The 15,889-nt window shown below is 39.5% G+C and overlaps 1 protein-coding gene and 2 long non-coding RNA genes across 4 annotated transcripts in view; 2 read left to right on the top strand and 1 right to left on the bottom strand.

Annotated features, from left to right (window-relative positions):
- The window catches only part of LOC130910366 (sodium/potassium-transporting ATPase subunit alpha-3-like), a 65,367-nt gene that overhangs the window by 32,260 nt on the left and 17,218 nt on the right, over nucleotides 1–15,889 (top strand). For both annotated transcript variants that reach the window (XM_057827585.1, XM_057827584.1), the window contains exons 4-9: nucleotides 1,561–1,764; nucleotides 3,883–3,996; nucleotides 4,077–4,211; nucleotides 4,295–4,412; nucleotides 4,560–4,648; nucleotides 15,254–15,433. In XM_057827585.1, the coding sequence (XP_057683568.1) occupies nucleotides 1,561–1,764; nucleotides 3,883–3,996; nucleotides 4,077–4,211; nucleotides 4,295–4,412; nucleotides 4,560–4,648; nucleotides 15,254–15,433 (840 nt within the window). The remainder of the gene's footprint in view (nucleotides 1–1,560; nucleotides 1,765–3,882; nucleotides 3,997–4,076; nucleotides 4,212–4,294; nucleotides 4,413–4,559; nucleotides 4,649–15,253; nucleotides 15,434–15,889) is intronic.
- On the top strand, nucleotides 7,918–9,073 carry LOC130910368 (uncharacterized). Its single transcript, XR_009061858.1, has 3 exons — nucleotides 7,918–8,109; nucleotides 8,175–8,225; nucleotides 8,643–9,073. It is a non-coding gene; the product is annotated as an uncharacterized LOC130910368 (long non-coding RNA).
- LOC130910367 (uncharacterized) lies at nucleotides 11,861–12,719 on the bottom strand. Its single transcript, XR_009061857.1, has 3 exons — nucleotides 12,650–12,719; nucleotides 12,466–12,554; nucleotides 11,861–12,074 (listed from the first exon to the last, which is right to left on the bottom strand). It is a non-coding gene; the product is annotated as an uncharacterized LOC130910367 (long non-coding RNA).

Raw genomic sequence — 15,889 nt, 5'->3', positions numbered from 1 at the left:
ACTCAATAATAATGCTAACTATCAATTTTAGCTCAGTAGTCATTGCTGGATAAAACACTAAGTAGCACTGGTCCTTAATGTGCTCCAATACAGCCTGTATCATACATTTATTTTGAACACTGCAAAAACTCAAAATCCTATCAAGACTTAGTTTAGACTAACTTAAAACCTAACTAGAACTTAAAAATGGCTTGACACAAATAGAAATTCAATTGAAACACGTGGGAAAAAATCCTAACTTTTAAGTGATGTGTGTTATAAAGCGTAACGGTATTTTTAGGTATATATACATATATATATATATATATATATGTATATATTTTTTTTTAATAAGATCTAAAGGTTTTTTGAGTGAAAGCAGTGAATTAGTCTTTTTTTATTCTAGTTACATTTGAGATGCAATTGTTGGCTGTTTTCAACAATATACATCGAAAATAAAGACATTGGTTGACTGAAAATGGTTCAAGATTAGATGAAATGTCTTGTTTTCTCATGTATATTTATAATTGATCTTCACCTAAAAATATATTTGTTTTATCCGATTACTTGATTAATCGATAGAATATTCAGTCGATTACTCGATTACTAAAATATTTGATAGCTGCAGCCCTAGTCCTATCTCTTAGATGTTAGATCTTGTGCCCGAACCTGATTAACATTTTGGGCCTGACCCGACCCGAAATGTTAAGCATTCACGTTCGGGTCGGGTCGGGTGATGCCGCGCCGGACTAATAAATTATTTAAAAAAAAAAAAAAATTGGGATAAAACCGAGAGTTGGCTCTCTGTATTGTGCATTTGCTTGTGCATGCACAAGAACGTCGTGGCCCGCATAATTTTTTTTATATTAAACTTTCCCAGCGTTATTTCGTTGTGTAAATGCTTTTATAATGATCATAAAAATAAATAGACTATTTAAACATTAAGAAAACTTGCGTTTTTTTTCTGCCAACTGAGAATTCGTTATGAATGACTTTTATTTATGCTCACAAAGGCAACACAAATGTGATCCTTTTGAATTTTTTCCTCTGTGTATCTGCGAAACTGCATGGTTTTTTTATTTAAATTTTTTTTTTTAATATTAAACTTTCCCGGCGTTATTTGGTTGTGTAAATGCTTTTATAATGTTCATGAAAATATGTAGACTATTTAAACATTAAGAAAACTTGCGTTTTTTTCTGCCAACTCGAAGAAATGAAAATAAATAGCTAAAAAATTTGGGTTTTTCGGGCTGGGCCTGCAAATCTAGTTAATAGATCGGGCTTGGGTCGGGCTTCAATAATGTGATAATAAACAAGATGAATAATGAATGTCAAACTTGCAAAAACACTTATCTACTGTGGGGGTTGAATAATTTTGAACACAACTGTACTATTTCATTTGATCACTTTTACTCGATGATACGTGGATAATTTACATACATACATGGATAATTTAAAAACACCCAACTAGTACTATTTCTAGCCAGTAGTTCTGCAGAAATAATTTGAGCTCAATTCCGAAATAGCTTCATATTCCTCATTAGTTTTTTGTGTATGTGTGTGTGTGTGTGTCTGGCCCAGGGTCTGACTAACGCCAAGGCCGCGGAATATCTGGCCAGAGACGGCCTGAACGCCCTGACCCCGCCGCCCACAACTCCGGAGTGGGTCAAGTTCTGTCGCCAGCTCTTTGGCGGCTTTTCCATCCTGCTGTGGATCGGCGCCATCCTCTGCTTCCTGGCCTACGCTATCCAGGCCGCCACGGAGGACGAGCCTGCCGGGGATAACGTAAGTACGGGAGGAACAAAATACAATTCATTGCGCCCGCGTGGCAAAGCTTTGAGTGGCAGGCAGCTGCCCCCCATAGGGAAGATAGTGTGTGAGTAGAGCTTTGCTACCAAAACAACAGCGGCGGGTCATATGCCACCACAGGGGAGCGTTTGACTCGTGCTGTTTTTCACAGCCTCCTCAGTGAGAAGCGTTCAAGGGTCACGGCACATGCTGCACTCTGGATAAGCTACTTTGACACATACATACAGCCAATGAGAGAACCATTAGTCCGTCTCACTGTGAAAACTTGTTGTGAACATTGATCAAAGCATACCCACCAATGTTATTTTACCTTTTTTTTTTTTTTTTTGTGTCAACTCCAATCCTAAACCTTTGAACCCGAGAGGAACATTAGGGAGCATGACATCACTGTCGATATTTCACAAAACAAACAGCAAAAACAAAATGAACAGGAAAGACCGGATGAAACGTGACGAGAGTAGAAAAAAAATGTGTACTGCCAAAATGTGCTACACCGGCGTCCTGAAAGAGGCAAATTTAAGACTCAACGTACTACTATGCGATTTCAGCTTGTTTTGTTCAGATGCATGCAGACAGAACATACTAAAGATACCTTGATAAAATACTTAAATGTAGTGACTAATCAACAATCTGCTTTAAAGCTCTCACAAGAAAACACAATGTTTAAAGTATGCGAGGGAAACGGATACAAAAAGTATTTTGAGGCAATGAAAAGGTAATAAAAGATAAGAAAAACACAAATAGTAAGTACGCACCGCTTTTAACCAATGAGCACATGTGTTGGACGTCACGTCGCGTAGAAGTAATTGCATTAAACTGGTAGTCGTCGAGTGAGTGACAATCCACGTCAAAAACATTGTGGTGGTCAGTAAATGTTACCTTTATAGCGCAAATGTAGGGAAATAAATATAGAATTACTCCATTCTTAGGAAAAATATATGGCATCATGAGAAACAAACAAAGAAATAACAATCAAAACACATCTGTAGTATTTAGTTGCACCACCTCTGGCTTTTATGACCGCTTGCAGTCTCTGAGGCACGGACTTGATAAGTATTCTTGATCAATTTGGTGCCAACTCTCTTTGATTGCAGTTGCCAGATCATTGCCAGCAGGTTGAAGTTTTGCTGTGGACCATTTCTTTTCAATTTCCACCACAGTTTTTCAATAGGGTTGCGATCTGGGCAATTTGCTGGTCATGACATTGACTGGATGAGTCTTTCTCCAAGGAATGCTTTGACAGTTTTTGCTCTGTGGCATGATGCATTGTCATCTTGGAAAATGGCAAACATAATTGAAGGGATAAGAAAGCTATCTAAAATTTCAATGTTAACGTGTGCATTTATTGAAGATTTAACCACAGCCATCTCCCCTTTGCCTTTGCCTGACATGCAGAAATGCAACTAAAACAAAACATGCATTCATTGAACACATGACCAAAAACTACAACAAACAAGTAAAAGGGTGGCTAGATATAGATTAATTATATCATCAAGGATTGAGGGAATTTTGATGTTTTCTTCAGGCAGCCATCTTTGTAAATCTCACTGGAACAGCACCAAACAAAAGTTCCAGCATCATCACCTTGTCCAATGCAGATTCTTGACTCCTTGTCCAATGCAGATTCTTGACTCTTGGCAAGGTGATGAATTATTAAAATTAAAATTAACATGTACTGACCACAATGTTTTTATTCATTTCTTTTAGTGTTTCTGAATGCTAAAGAGTTGCACTTTTGAACTAGATCATTATTTTTTCAAGCTTTTTATCTGAGTTTGTTATACATGATAAAATGTCCTAGTGAGTGCTCGTCCAAGACTGGTGATTCCATACTTTTTGTTAGGGGTTGTATGAATATTGGCACAGATCTCATATCACATTTTTGCATTGGGAGAAAACTTTTACTTTTCACTTCTAATGTAAATTTTAAAGAAAGTACTTTCACTTGGGTGCATTTTTTTCGTAGATGTTTCTTTTATGTAAGTATTTTTTCGCCCCTGTATTTATACTTGTTAAAATAAAGTGAGTACTTCATTCACCACTTGTAGGTAGTATAGATACCCTCTTAACTGATGACATTCTTAAATGTTCCAGTTGTATCTTGGTATCGTGCTGTCGGCCGTCGTCATCATCACCGGTTGCTTCTCCTACTTCCAAGAAGCCAAGAGCTCCAAGATCATGGAGTCCTTCAAGAACATGGTCCCCCAGGTACAGGATGTTCAGCACACTTTCCGGGTAACTTAAAAAGACAGAGAAAATCATTTTCACACTTGGCTCTGTCTTCCTAGCAAGCCCTTGTGATCCGCGAAGGGGAGAAGATGCAGATCAATGCTGAGCAGGTGGTTGCTGGCGACCTGGTGGAGGTGAAGGGGGGAGACAGGATCCCCGCAGACCTCCGCATCATCTCGTCTCACGGCTGCAAGGTGATTAACGTTGCCTGATGAAACCCGTGCTGCTAACAGGGACTACCTCTGTAGTCGGTTTTATTGTAAATCCTCACCTACAGGTAGACAACTCATCCCTGACTGGGGAATCAGAGCCGCAGACCAGGTCACCTGACTGCACTCATGACAATCCTCTGGAGACGCGCAACATCGCCTTCTTTTCCACCAACTGCGTGGAGGGTAAGACCACCATTCAATAGAATTTAAACAATAACCCTGGTTCAGAATGTTCAGAATAAACAATGGTCTCTAACACCATCTGGTGGTGGCGTTGTTACATGACATTGCTTGAGTGCTCTCAACTCGACCCTCCCATCCTTTGACCAGGCACGGCTCGCGGCATCGTTGTGTGCACGGGCGATCGCACTGTAATGGGCCGCATCGCAACCCTCACCTCTGGCCTGGAGACTGGAAAGGTTAGACAGCCACCTACTTCACACCGTGTGATGACTAGGGGTGGGAACCTCTCGTTAGCTCACGATACGATTTGCGATACAAGGCTCACGATAACGATGATCTCACAATATGGCGATATAAGAATTATCGATGCATGGGTCAGGAGATAATTCGACAAAACGACTAAACACAGGTAAACGACCTATTTTAATCCTTCTGCGGTGAATTGGATTTAGTTTACCACTAGGAGACGTCCAATCTGTTTGAACTTGGAGGGTGGCAGCAAATGAACTTTCATTCACTTGCCATCCCAGATCAAACAGATTGAATGTCGATTGCCGTCATTGGCACCCAATGGCAGGTAATGAGTTCATTTTGGGGTATTTCACAACCTCTGTGAAGTTGGCTCCCCATCAGATGCAAATTTATAGAAAAATTATGAAATTTGTTTGTGCTGGTATCGTTTTTGAGATGTAAACAATTCTTTTATTGCTCAATCTGAGGTCAACTGAGGTCCTTTGTGCTGCTAGCATTTTTTAGATATAGAGATTTGAATTTCGAGTGATGACGTCAGGTAGGTCCCTATTTATTACAAATTAGACCTGAAATGGTGCCATTCGTTTATGCTACGTTTGTGCTGTAAAAAAATGTGCGATGCTATCATTTTATCGATATTGAGATATGGCGAAAAATACAGACAAGGCTGAAAAAGCAGTTTCTGCTCCTGCAGCCCCTTTTTAAAATAAACTGCTGTATTTTAAGTCAAAAGAACTGTTGTGTTTGATAGAACAATGTCTTTATGCTGCCATATCAGATTCATGGCCCATTAACCTTAACTATTTTTAATTTGTACGTTTTACCCTGGAAACCCCCGTTTACAGACGTCGCGCAACCGCTTTTGTTTCAACCTAGCCAATTTATTATTCGAAATGTCTGTCATTTTTAGCTTAGAATTATTAATTGATGTCTAATATTTAGTTTAAAAAAAAAACTTTAAAAAATTATTCACTCGCTTAATTGTATTTTTTCGTTACTGTCGCATTTCCCCCCCAATATTTTAGATGATAATCGAGCCAAACAAAGTAAAATTGGGAGGAAAAAAAAAACTTTTAAAGGGTCAATATATGCAAATGAAAATATAGACCATTCCTTGATGTTCGCGATTTCTGCATTGCGACCCTTGTTGTATTACCATGTTTCACCCATAAAATCCCCCAAAAATCAGGCTGTGGCCATTCACATCTGTGTCTTGACACTCAGTGATACATGCTACATGGAGTCTTTGGATCAAAAAGAGGTACAGTGCCTTGCAAAAGTATTCGGCCCCCTTGAATCTTGCAACCTTTCGCCACATTTCAGGCTTCAAACATAAAGATAAGAAATTTAATTTTTTTGTCAAGAATCAACAACAAGTGGGACACAATCGTGAAGTGGAACAACATTTATTGGATAATTTAAACTTTTTTAACAAATAAAAAACTGAAAAGTGGGGCGTGCAATATTATTCGGCCCCTTTACTTTCAGTGCAGCAAACTCACTCCAGAAGTTCAGTGAGGATCTCTGAATGATCCAATGTTGTCCTAAATGACCGATGATGATAAATAGAATCCACCTGTGTGTAATCAAGTCTCCGTATAAATGCACCTGCTCTGTGATAGTCTCAGGGTTCTGTTTAAAGTGGAGAGAGCATTATGAAAACCAAGGAACACACCAGGCAGGTCCGAGATAATGTTGTGGAGAAGTTTAAAGCCGGATTTGGATACAAAAAGATTTCCCAAGCTTTAAACATCTCAAGGAGCACTGTGCAAGCCATCATATTGAAATGGAAGGAGCATCAGACCACTGCAAATCTACCAAGACCGGGCCGTCCTTCCAAACTTTCTTCTCAAACAAGGAGAAAACTGATCAGAGATGCAGCCAAGAGGCCCATGATCACTCTGGATGAGCTGCAGAGATCTACAGCTGAGGTGGGAGAGTCTGTCCATAGGACAACAATCAGTCGTACACTGCACAAATCTGGCCTTTATGGAAGAGTGGCAAGAAGAAAGCCATTTCTCAAAGATATCCATAAAAAGTCTCGTTTAAAGTTTGCCACAAGCCACATGGGAGACACACCAAACATGTGGAAGAAGGTGCTCTGGTCAGATGAAACCAAAATTGAACTTTTTGGCCACAATGCAAAACGATATGTTTGGCGTAAAAGCAACACAGCTCATCACCCTGAACACACCATCCCCACTGTCAAACATGGTGGTGACAACATCATGGTTTGGGTCTGCTTTTCTTCAGCAGGGACAGGGAAGATGGTTAAAAATTGACGGGAAGATGGATGCAGCCAAATACAGGAACATTCTGGAAGAAAACCTGTTGGTATCTGCACAAGACCTGAGACTGGGACGGAGATTTATCTTCCAACAGGACAATGATCCAAAACATAAAGCCAAATCTACAATGGAATGGTTCAAAAAATAAACGTATCCAGGTGTTAGAATGGCCAAGTCAAAGTCCAGACCTGAATCCAATGGAGAATCTGTGGAAAGAGCTGAAGACTGCTGTTCACAAACACTCTCCATCCAACCTCACTGAGCTCGAGCTGTTTTGCAAGGAAGAATGGGCAAGAATGTCAGTCTCTCGATGTGCAAAACTGATAGAAACATACCCAAGCAACTTGCAGCTGTAATTGGAGCAAAAGGTGGCGCTACAAAGTATTAACGCAAGGGGGCCGAATAATATTGCACGCCCCACTTTTCAGTTTTTTATTTGTTAAAAAAGTTTAAATTATCCAATAAATTTTGTTCCACTTCACGATTGTGTCCCACTTGTTGTTGATTCTTGACAAAAAATTAAAATTTTATATCTTTATGTTTGAAGCCTGAAATGTGGCGAAAGGTTGCAAGGTTCAAGGGGGCCGAATACTTTTGCAAGGCACTGTAAGTATGTGATAATATCTCGTTAAAATCATGGCGTCTTTAATTATGCTCTCTCATGATCTCACCTCCAGTTATTTTTGTGGTTAAAATTTTTTTTCTCTTTTTTTTTAAATGCCCTGTTCAAAATGTTTCTTCCCCCAGAAAATTGAGATTTTAAAGGGGAACTGAAGAGCTTTTCAGATTTCGCTCTTAAGTGTTTTACTCAGTTGAATTGTATTAAATGCGTCATTCGCTCTCTCAAAAAGTCACATAAAAAAAAATAATAATAATAATTGACCGCGTAGTTTTTGAGTTATGGCCATAGCAACACCAGAGCAACGAGGGACGCGCCGTCCTGCCGACCCCTACCCCGTGACGTAACTTCCAGGAAGCCTCGCCACCACTCTGAACACGGAAATATAGCACCACGCTATCCTCGCCATATATTGCAAACATTTTCTGGGTTTTACTCGCGGGATTCGTCATGCCATCTCGATGTGTAGCGATATGAATTACTCACAGGAAGACTCGAGACTCTAGGAGTGGTCCAAAAAAAAACTTCTCCTGCAAAGGTTTGGACCGTTTTTGTTAGCATGCATACAGGTCCCCAATCGGCTCATTGTTTTCATCATTTCAGCCACGACAGCTTTGAAAACCTTCAACAATGCAACCTTGGTTTTCCAAAGACGTAAGTAGAACATTAATGGCTTTTTTTTTTTTTTTTTTTTTTTTTTTTTTTTTTAATAAACGAGGGGGACTCCTACTGCCAGTTTGTTGAAGTGCGACATTTAAAAAAAAATTTTTTTTTTTGCTGTTGGCCTGTCATAAGTAGATAGGTTGGCTGACATGTCGTCTACTCATGTGATTTTATTACTATATCAATAGGTGTTATGTAAATTCAAATGTCCCCAGCACCAAATAGGTCCTTGGCTCGTTTTTTATATTTCAACATCAAGGTCTGCCTATTTGAAGAGGGAACAATAGCATCAAATAGATGCTGCTATGACTGGGGCATTATTATTTGATCACCAAGAAATTATTATTAAATTAAAATTAGGATTCATCCAATATTTTCATGCTGCTGTGATTTTTTTTTTCCCTCCAGGAAGCCAAACATAAAAAATTAAGTGGCGGAAACCCTCAACACGATGAAAAAAGCGTTGCAAGTCAGTTGCCACCCAGTTTCCCAAAATCAAGAGCGAGTGGGTCGAGTCATATGATGACCGAAGTGATGCGGTGTCCAGCGATGACGACTGAAGAGATCCTATGAGGCCTGCCAGATGCTGAATTTCTTCCGTCTGCGACATCAGATGACGATGATTTAGGAGAAATAAATGTAGCAAATTTTGATGACATGAAATCATAAACTAGTCATATATACAGTACACATTTTTTAAAATCAAGTTACCTTCATATTTTAATGATAATGCATTATCTTTGTATAGAGAACACTTCATGCTACAGAAAAGAGTAAATACATATTTCCCACTGCCATTATCATTTTTCAATGTTGCGCTAGTCCGTTGCTATCCTAACTTTGTGTTGTTTACTAAAATTATGCTCTTTGATGTGTGCCGTTGTGTGCTTGGTATAACATGTTGTGTCCAGTGTTGTTAATAACGGCGTTACAATATAACGGCGTTACTAACGGCGTTATTTTTTTCAGTAGTGGGTAATCTAATTAATTACTTTGTGTTTCCCACTAATGGACTAGACTGTGGCGGCCCGCCACAGTCTCGTTTGGGCCCGCCACAGTCTCGTTTGCGCGCCCCCCCCCCCCCCCCCCAAAAAAAGATACTAATCAGATGCGTCAGTCAGCCGATTACACAGCTGTAGCCCACTCCACTCTACTACCCGCGCGAGCGAGAGCAGCATTTTAGAGTAGTATTTTATTTATTTATTTATTTAAGAGACGCAAGGGGAACGAGTAGGAAGAATGGGAGAACGAGAGAGATAGCGGTCGCATGTCGTAGCAGCCCGCTGTTATTTTGTTATTGTTTTTCTTTATTATTGTTACCACAATCGAGTGGGTAAGCAAATACAGACTTCTCTCCTTCTTCCCCATATCCGGGGCATTACAATAGTTTCGATCGGACTTTTCGGCGAAAGTGAGCGGTGGACGGCCGTCTTGGACGGAAAGCAAACTTTGAACTTGCGCGGAGAGGCGGGGCCCAAAATAAAGCCTTGCTCTATTTTCAGAGCGTTGGTCACAGTAAAGTATTTATTAGTTCAAGCAGAGTAAAATGATACATATTCACGGTACAAGAACGTCGTTTCCGTGTCCATCGATTGGTAAGAAAAGGCTGTTTGTACGAGTGACGTGTGGGCGCTCCCGTCGGGGGGACATTTCGCGTGGAGTGGCTATTTTTCGGCACAACACCGACGCGCCAACTTCAGACAATTATGGCTGACGAAAGTTGGATAAATGCGCCCCCCCCAATTTCGCGAGCTCTGGGACACTCTAAAAATGACTTACCTCTCCTTGCTAAGTTAATGGTACCTCGATGTGCGTTTGTGTGGAAATTTATTTCACGAACAACGGGGAAAAAAACTATTCACCCTCTCACCGAATCAAGAAAAACTCTTTACACGGCCATTAGAATTCCCCCTGTCCTGTAAATGGGTTAGTTGACAGAAGGACTGTTATTGTTGTGGTAATGTAGTACTTATGAGGGTCAAATAAAAAGAAAAAAGGAGGGCTACGACGGCGGTCTGAAACCCGCGGCTCTTGGGCCGCATGCGGCTCTTTAGTGCTGCTTCGGAGCTTTTTTTTTTTTTTTTTTTTTTTTCTTAATGGAAAAAGATGGGGGAGGGAAATATATTTTTTGTTTTAATAGGATTTCTAGGAGGATAAACATGATACAAACATTCTTTCAATTCATTAATATTGTAATGAAGTTAAACTTGTGGTGTCATCGTACAACAGAGTAGTCACGTGGTGCGCTATAGGATCCACTGCAGGGAAAATAAACATTTAATCATGAAGGCTAATTATGTATTTCTAGCCAACTTAGTCATTTTTATAGTAGGCTAATATAGCTAGTATTGATAATTATAAGGCTTGTACAAGGCTTTTAATTTTTTGCTGCTCCAGACATACTGTATCAGGTTTTTTTTTTTTTCTGGGGGGGGGAAAATATGGCTCTTTTCAACAGTTTGCCAATCCTGAGTCACTACGAGATGTAAGTCGTACTATTGCTACGAGAAAAAAAGTCGCATTATTACATAGGGTAACGTAGCTGTACTCAGCAACGCATTTTACATACATGTACCGTAGCTGAGAGCTATAACATTAGCCTAGCTAATGAAATATTTCAAATATATCGTTGTTATGGTTCTTCTTGGGGGAAAAAAATAATGAAAAAAAAAAAAAAATTCGCCGGGGCATGACATGGTGTGGCTGTCCGACTCCGATGCAGCCCACCACCACAGTTTCAAAAAATCCTATGGTCAGAGACCCTCCCACCACAGTCTCCTAAAATCCTGTGGGAAACACTGACTTTTCTCATCTTGGCAACGCCGTTACCGTTACTGAGGACGGAAAGGCATGCGTTACTATGCGTTACTATATTGGTCGAAAAGTCTGAGGGAGACGGACTCACAGAGACGACAGAGCAGGAGTATGGAGGAGGCAAGAAAGTTGTGACGCCGAGCAAACGCGATGCTAGGTAGCTCCAATAATACATGTTGTAGCCGATAGCTAGTACAAACTACGCGCGCATGTTATGGTAGATATGGTAGACTTGATAGATATCACGTGTACTGTACATAGATATAACTAGATGCAAAATGACAGACATGGCACTAAATGAGTTAGTAGACAGCCGCAATCTTAAAGCAGTACTTTTTAGGACGGCTCTGTTGTAGAGAACCTTCCTAGCGAACCTAAGTAACTTTTTATCTAAAATACTTCTAAATCGGCAAAATCTTGACTTGAATCTATCTTTAAATGATGAAACAGTTTTAAAACTTTCATATGTCATAAGTAGAGAGAAGGGAACTAATGCAATAATGGGAGCAATTTTAACAACTTTTAACAGCTGATTCAGGGTAAAGGGTAAATTAGGGTAAAGAATTGGGCTCGGGCCAATTGTACCCAAAACCTTCACAAAAAACTACACATAGTGTGGCCAATGTTTTTTTTTTTTTTTTGGGGGGGAGGAAAAAAATAATAAATAAATAAATAATAATTAATTACTTTTTTTCAGTAAGATTAACAACACTGGAACTTGTGTCACAATCTGACAACGAAAGCTAATGCAGATTCAACATAAACCTGGTATCATTTATTATTGCGGCCTATTGAATATTTTTTCAGAATGTAATATAATTACAATATATTATATACCAATAGAATACATTAAACAGTCAACAAAATGTGTCAATGTTGTTAACAATTTATGGTTTTAATTTTTTAATGAAATTCATGCCCCTGTCAGTGCTTCAGCCTCCGCAAGTTTGGCTCTCACGTCTGGGATCTCCTGATGACACAGGCATACTCTTGGAAGGGTAATTACTTGACGGTTTACAGCAACACCTGGAAAATAAAATGGTTTTGTCATTTATTTTGAAATATCAATAACATATCATTCATTTAGCCACATTTGGGCTAGCTTTATCATATTTAGATCGGTAGGAGCTGTCCCATTTCCTAAAATCCAGTTTTAGCTATGTGTAGAGCATTCATTTAGCCACATTTGGGCTAGCTTTATCATATTTAGATCGGTATGAGCTGTCCCATTACCTAATATCCAGTTTTAGCTATGTGTAGAGCATTCATTTAGCCACATTTGGGCTAGCTTTATCATATTTAGATCGGTAGGAGCTGTCCCATTACCTAATATCCAGTTTTAGCTATGTGTAGAGCATGGAAAAATATACAACCATGTAATCGCATTCTAATAAAAAAATCACGATGCTGGACTTACCACTCACTCTCCCGTTCGTGAAGTGTCGAGCTGTCAATTGGCGTCATGACGCCATCTGCTGTGTCAAGTAAATCGCCGTCATCTGACGCCTAAGGGTCAAACATGTAGGGATTAATTGTAGTTCATCTTTCCTGGGAGCTTTTGCCATCGGTAGCGTCACGAAAGAGCGATCCTGAATGGTTACCTTTGGTGGAAATATCACTGACATCGTTGTTGCTGCTATATTAGCTGTGGGTAGTCTTCTGTTGCCTACGTCACACTTCCGGGTTTGCGAAGGGACCATTAACGGAGTGCAAAAAAACTAAAAAAAAACGCAAATTATCCTTACAATTACGTGTTGATAATGTCATGGTTGTTTTGATGAACTTGTCCCAAGTTTATATTCATAAAATTACACCAAAATCCGGAAAGGTCTTCAGTTCCTCTTTAAGCTTTCCAATGCTGTACCAAACATGCATATAGGACAATTTTGAAATCTGGCCCAAATTCGGGGTCTCAGAGCGGAACTTCAAGTCACCTAAGTGTTTTCCGCCGTATAAATTTTGAGTGATGACCTCACTCGCTGCTTCTGCATAGCCATCTCCCGCGGCTGACGGAGCGTCCCAATAACTAGTGCGAGCGTAGCACAAAAAAAATGGCACCACTTGGTTTGAGATTTTCGCCAGTTGTTGGGACACCACTGTTATTGAGAAGATTGGTAAGCTCCATCAGCTGCAACGGAGGGGCTGCGATTAAAGTCATCACTCGAAATAATATCTCGATACCTATAAAACGATAGCAGCACAAAGTTTTTACAGCAAACCAGCACAAACGAAACATTAACGATTGACACAATTTGTAACCTTTTTTAATCAAAATGGGGGGTTGATTGAGCTTTAAAAGAACACAAAGCAGCACAAACGACTAACATTTTTATATAAAGTTGTGTCTAATAGGGGCCAACTTCACGTAGGTCATTACACGTGACTTTATGTTGATTTTTGGTCACTTCCGTTTCCTTTTGGGGCATTTGCAGCTTACTATCTGTTGATTTTGGGGTTACTGAAAAGAAAGTGACTTAACCCTTTAACACCTAAGCCTATTTTGGCTGAATTTGCATGCATTTGATGTTGCTTTATATTTCAAAGAAAAAAATGTTTATAATGGCCAAGTTGGGTCCCTTTTTTCAGGACACCTTGAATTTCATGTCTAAACTGTTGTTTTCTTCACTGACCAATTATAATCCACATTTTGGACCCAAAAAGACACAAAAAAAAATCCCAAAATCTTTTTTCAAAATATGTAATGTTGATGTCCCATTGACAACCAGACATGCTCGACCAACCGTTTTGAAGCTTGATAATAATTATTCAACTTGTGAGGATAAACAATCAATAGAAAAAAATAAGATTGAATAGTTTTATGTTTGACAATTCAACACAAACAGCAGGTATGGTCATAGGCGTTTTTGGCCTTTACACATACTATGGTCAAAACAGGTTTTACACTGTGCAAAATAGTGAGAAAAAAAATTATATCTATCATCGAACACAAAAAGGGTTCGGAGGATATCTCTTTGTGAAGTTAGGTGTTGTACCCATCACCTTATCAAAAGTATATAAGTACATGCAATCAAGCTTCTCGAACACACATTTACATAAAAATTAAAAAGATTATAGTGAAGAAAAAATATATATAACATTGAAAAAAAGTATGTAAAAAAATATTGACAAGTAGTTTAGTTCATTCAAATTTTTCAGGCATGCGACCCAATAAAGTTTTTTTTTTTTTTTTTTTGCGCACTCAATAAAGCTTCTTCTTGAACAGGTCACAGAGCTGCGTCACCACACACAACGTCACACAGCCTACTCTTTCGCCGTTTGCGCGCTGCTGTCACTTCTACTCGCCGAGACGCCGACTCATCCCAAGAGAACAACGACAAATACGGCTAATTTTCTTCCTTGAGTTAATGAAATAATGCATTAGCTTGGGCTAAATGTAGTTTTAGATTCATTTTGCACGTTTCAAAGTCGCTTGCTCAAACCAACCGGCTGTTGCTTGCTTCGCATGCCTCCCTTTCAATAGTTGGCGCCTCGCTCGGAATTTTTAAAAAAATGATCACATTCAGTTCGTCCTTCTTGACATCACAACGGCTCTTGGGATATGTAGTTTTTTGTGCTGCTTTCGGTTTTGAAAAAGGACAAGAAATGATGGAAATATGGAGATGGATACATGGTCCATGCAGCGTTTTAATGCATATTTTTAAGTGCAATAAAACTCAAATGACATTATCTCCTGTTTTTCTTGGCTTATTGACTTCAAATAAAAACTGGTGTGGACATCAACTTCCACACTTTCAAACGAGACAAACCAGCGGCACGTGGGTGACGTAATTACAGCGTGACGAAGCTTCAAAGACGATATGCGAAAACGCGTCGCTGCCGACACGTTCGGTGTTAAAGGGTTAAGAATGTCCCCAAATAAATAGGAAGTGACTCAAAATCAACAGGAAGTAACCTGTAAATGCCTTAAAATGAACAGGAAGTGACCTGTAAATGCCCACAAAACTGCCTGTGAATGCTCTGGTTCCAGTGCCATTGTAATCCAGTCAAAATGAATTGGAAGATTTTGGTAACAACCTGTTGGATCCTTTTTTTGTGACACCTTTAAAACGATATATTGCTTCTTAGTGGAAGCAGATCAATAAGCTTTTGGGCTACAAAGTAACGCGATATATCACCTTTTCAATGTTTTTGTCAAACCCTTAGTGATGACGTCACTTATTTCCATCTGAAATCCGTTCCTTTAGACGCCCATCGCCAAGGAGATCGAGCACTTCATCCACATCATCACCGGCGTAGCCGTTTTCCTCGGCGTCACCTTCTTCATTTTGTCACTGGTCTTGGGGTACTCCTGGCTGGAGGCTGTCATCTTCCTCATCGGCATTATCGTTGCCAATGTTCCCGAGGGCCTGTTGGCTACAGTTACTGTGAGTAGTACAGCAAAGATGCCTTTAGAGCAGAGTGTGACTTATTTTGTGATTCAACATTTACAACTGTTCCCCATTTGCAACCATGTTGTTCATGTGCGCAGATAGGATGCACTTTGAAGCTAACTTTAAGATAAATTTAAAACATGAATTGTCCTGACATGAACTTAAATGGAAGATCATAAAAGGTTATTCAAATTTTCCCGCATGGTTGTATTGATGTGATTTGTCTACTTCACCTTTGTGTGCTTTTGTGGTTTGTTGTGCTTTGTGTATAGTCTTCTCGTGTGTCTCTGTCTTTCAGGCCAGTCACGTCCACTCTTTGTCTGCAGTGACAACAACTAGCTCATGTAATTTAGCCATTGTTTAATGCATTAAATCCTGTTTGACCCTTGGCTGTAATTTTGCATCATAATAACTTAACACACCACTGCTCTGCTTGACCGCTTCACTTAC

Source organism: Corythoichthys intestinalis, chromosome 22 (assembly GCF_030265065.1).
Source record: "Corythoichthys intestinalis isolate RoL2023-P3 chromosome 22, ASM3026506v1, whole genome shotgun sequence".
In the NCBI taxonomy this organism is placed as follows: Eukaryota; Metazoa; Chordata; class Actinopteri; order Syngnathiformes; family Syngnathidae; genus Corythoichthys; species Corythoichthys intestinalis.
This window is presented reverse-complemented; position numbering and strand designations above follow the sequence as displayed.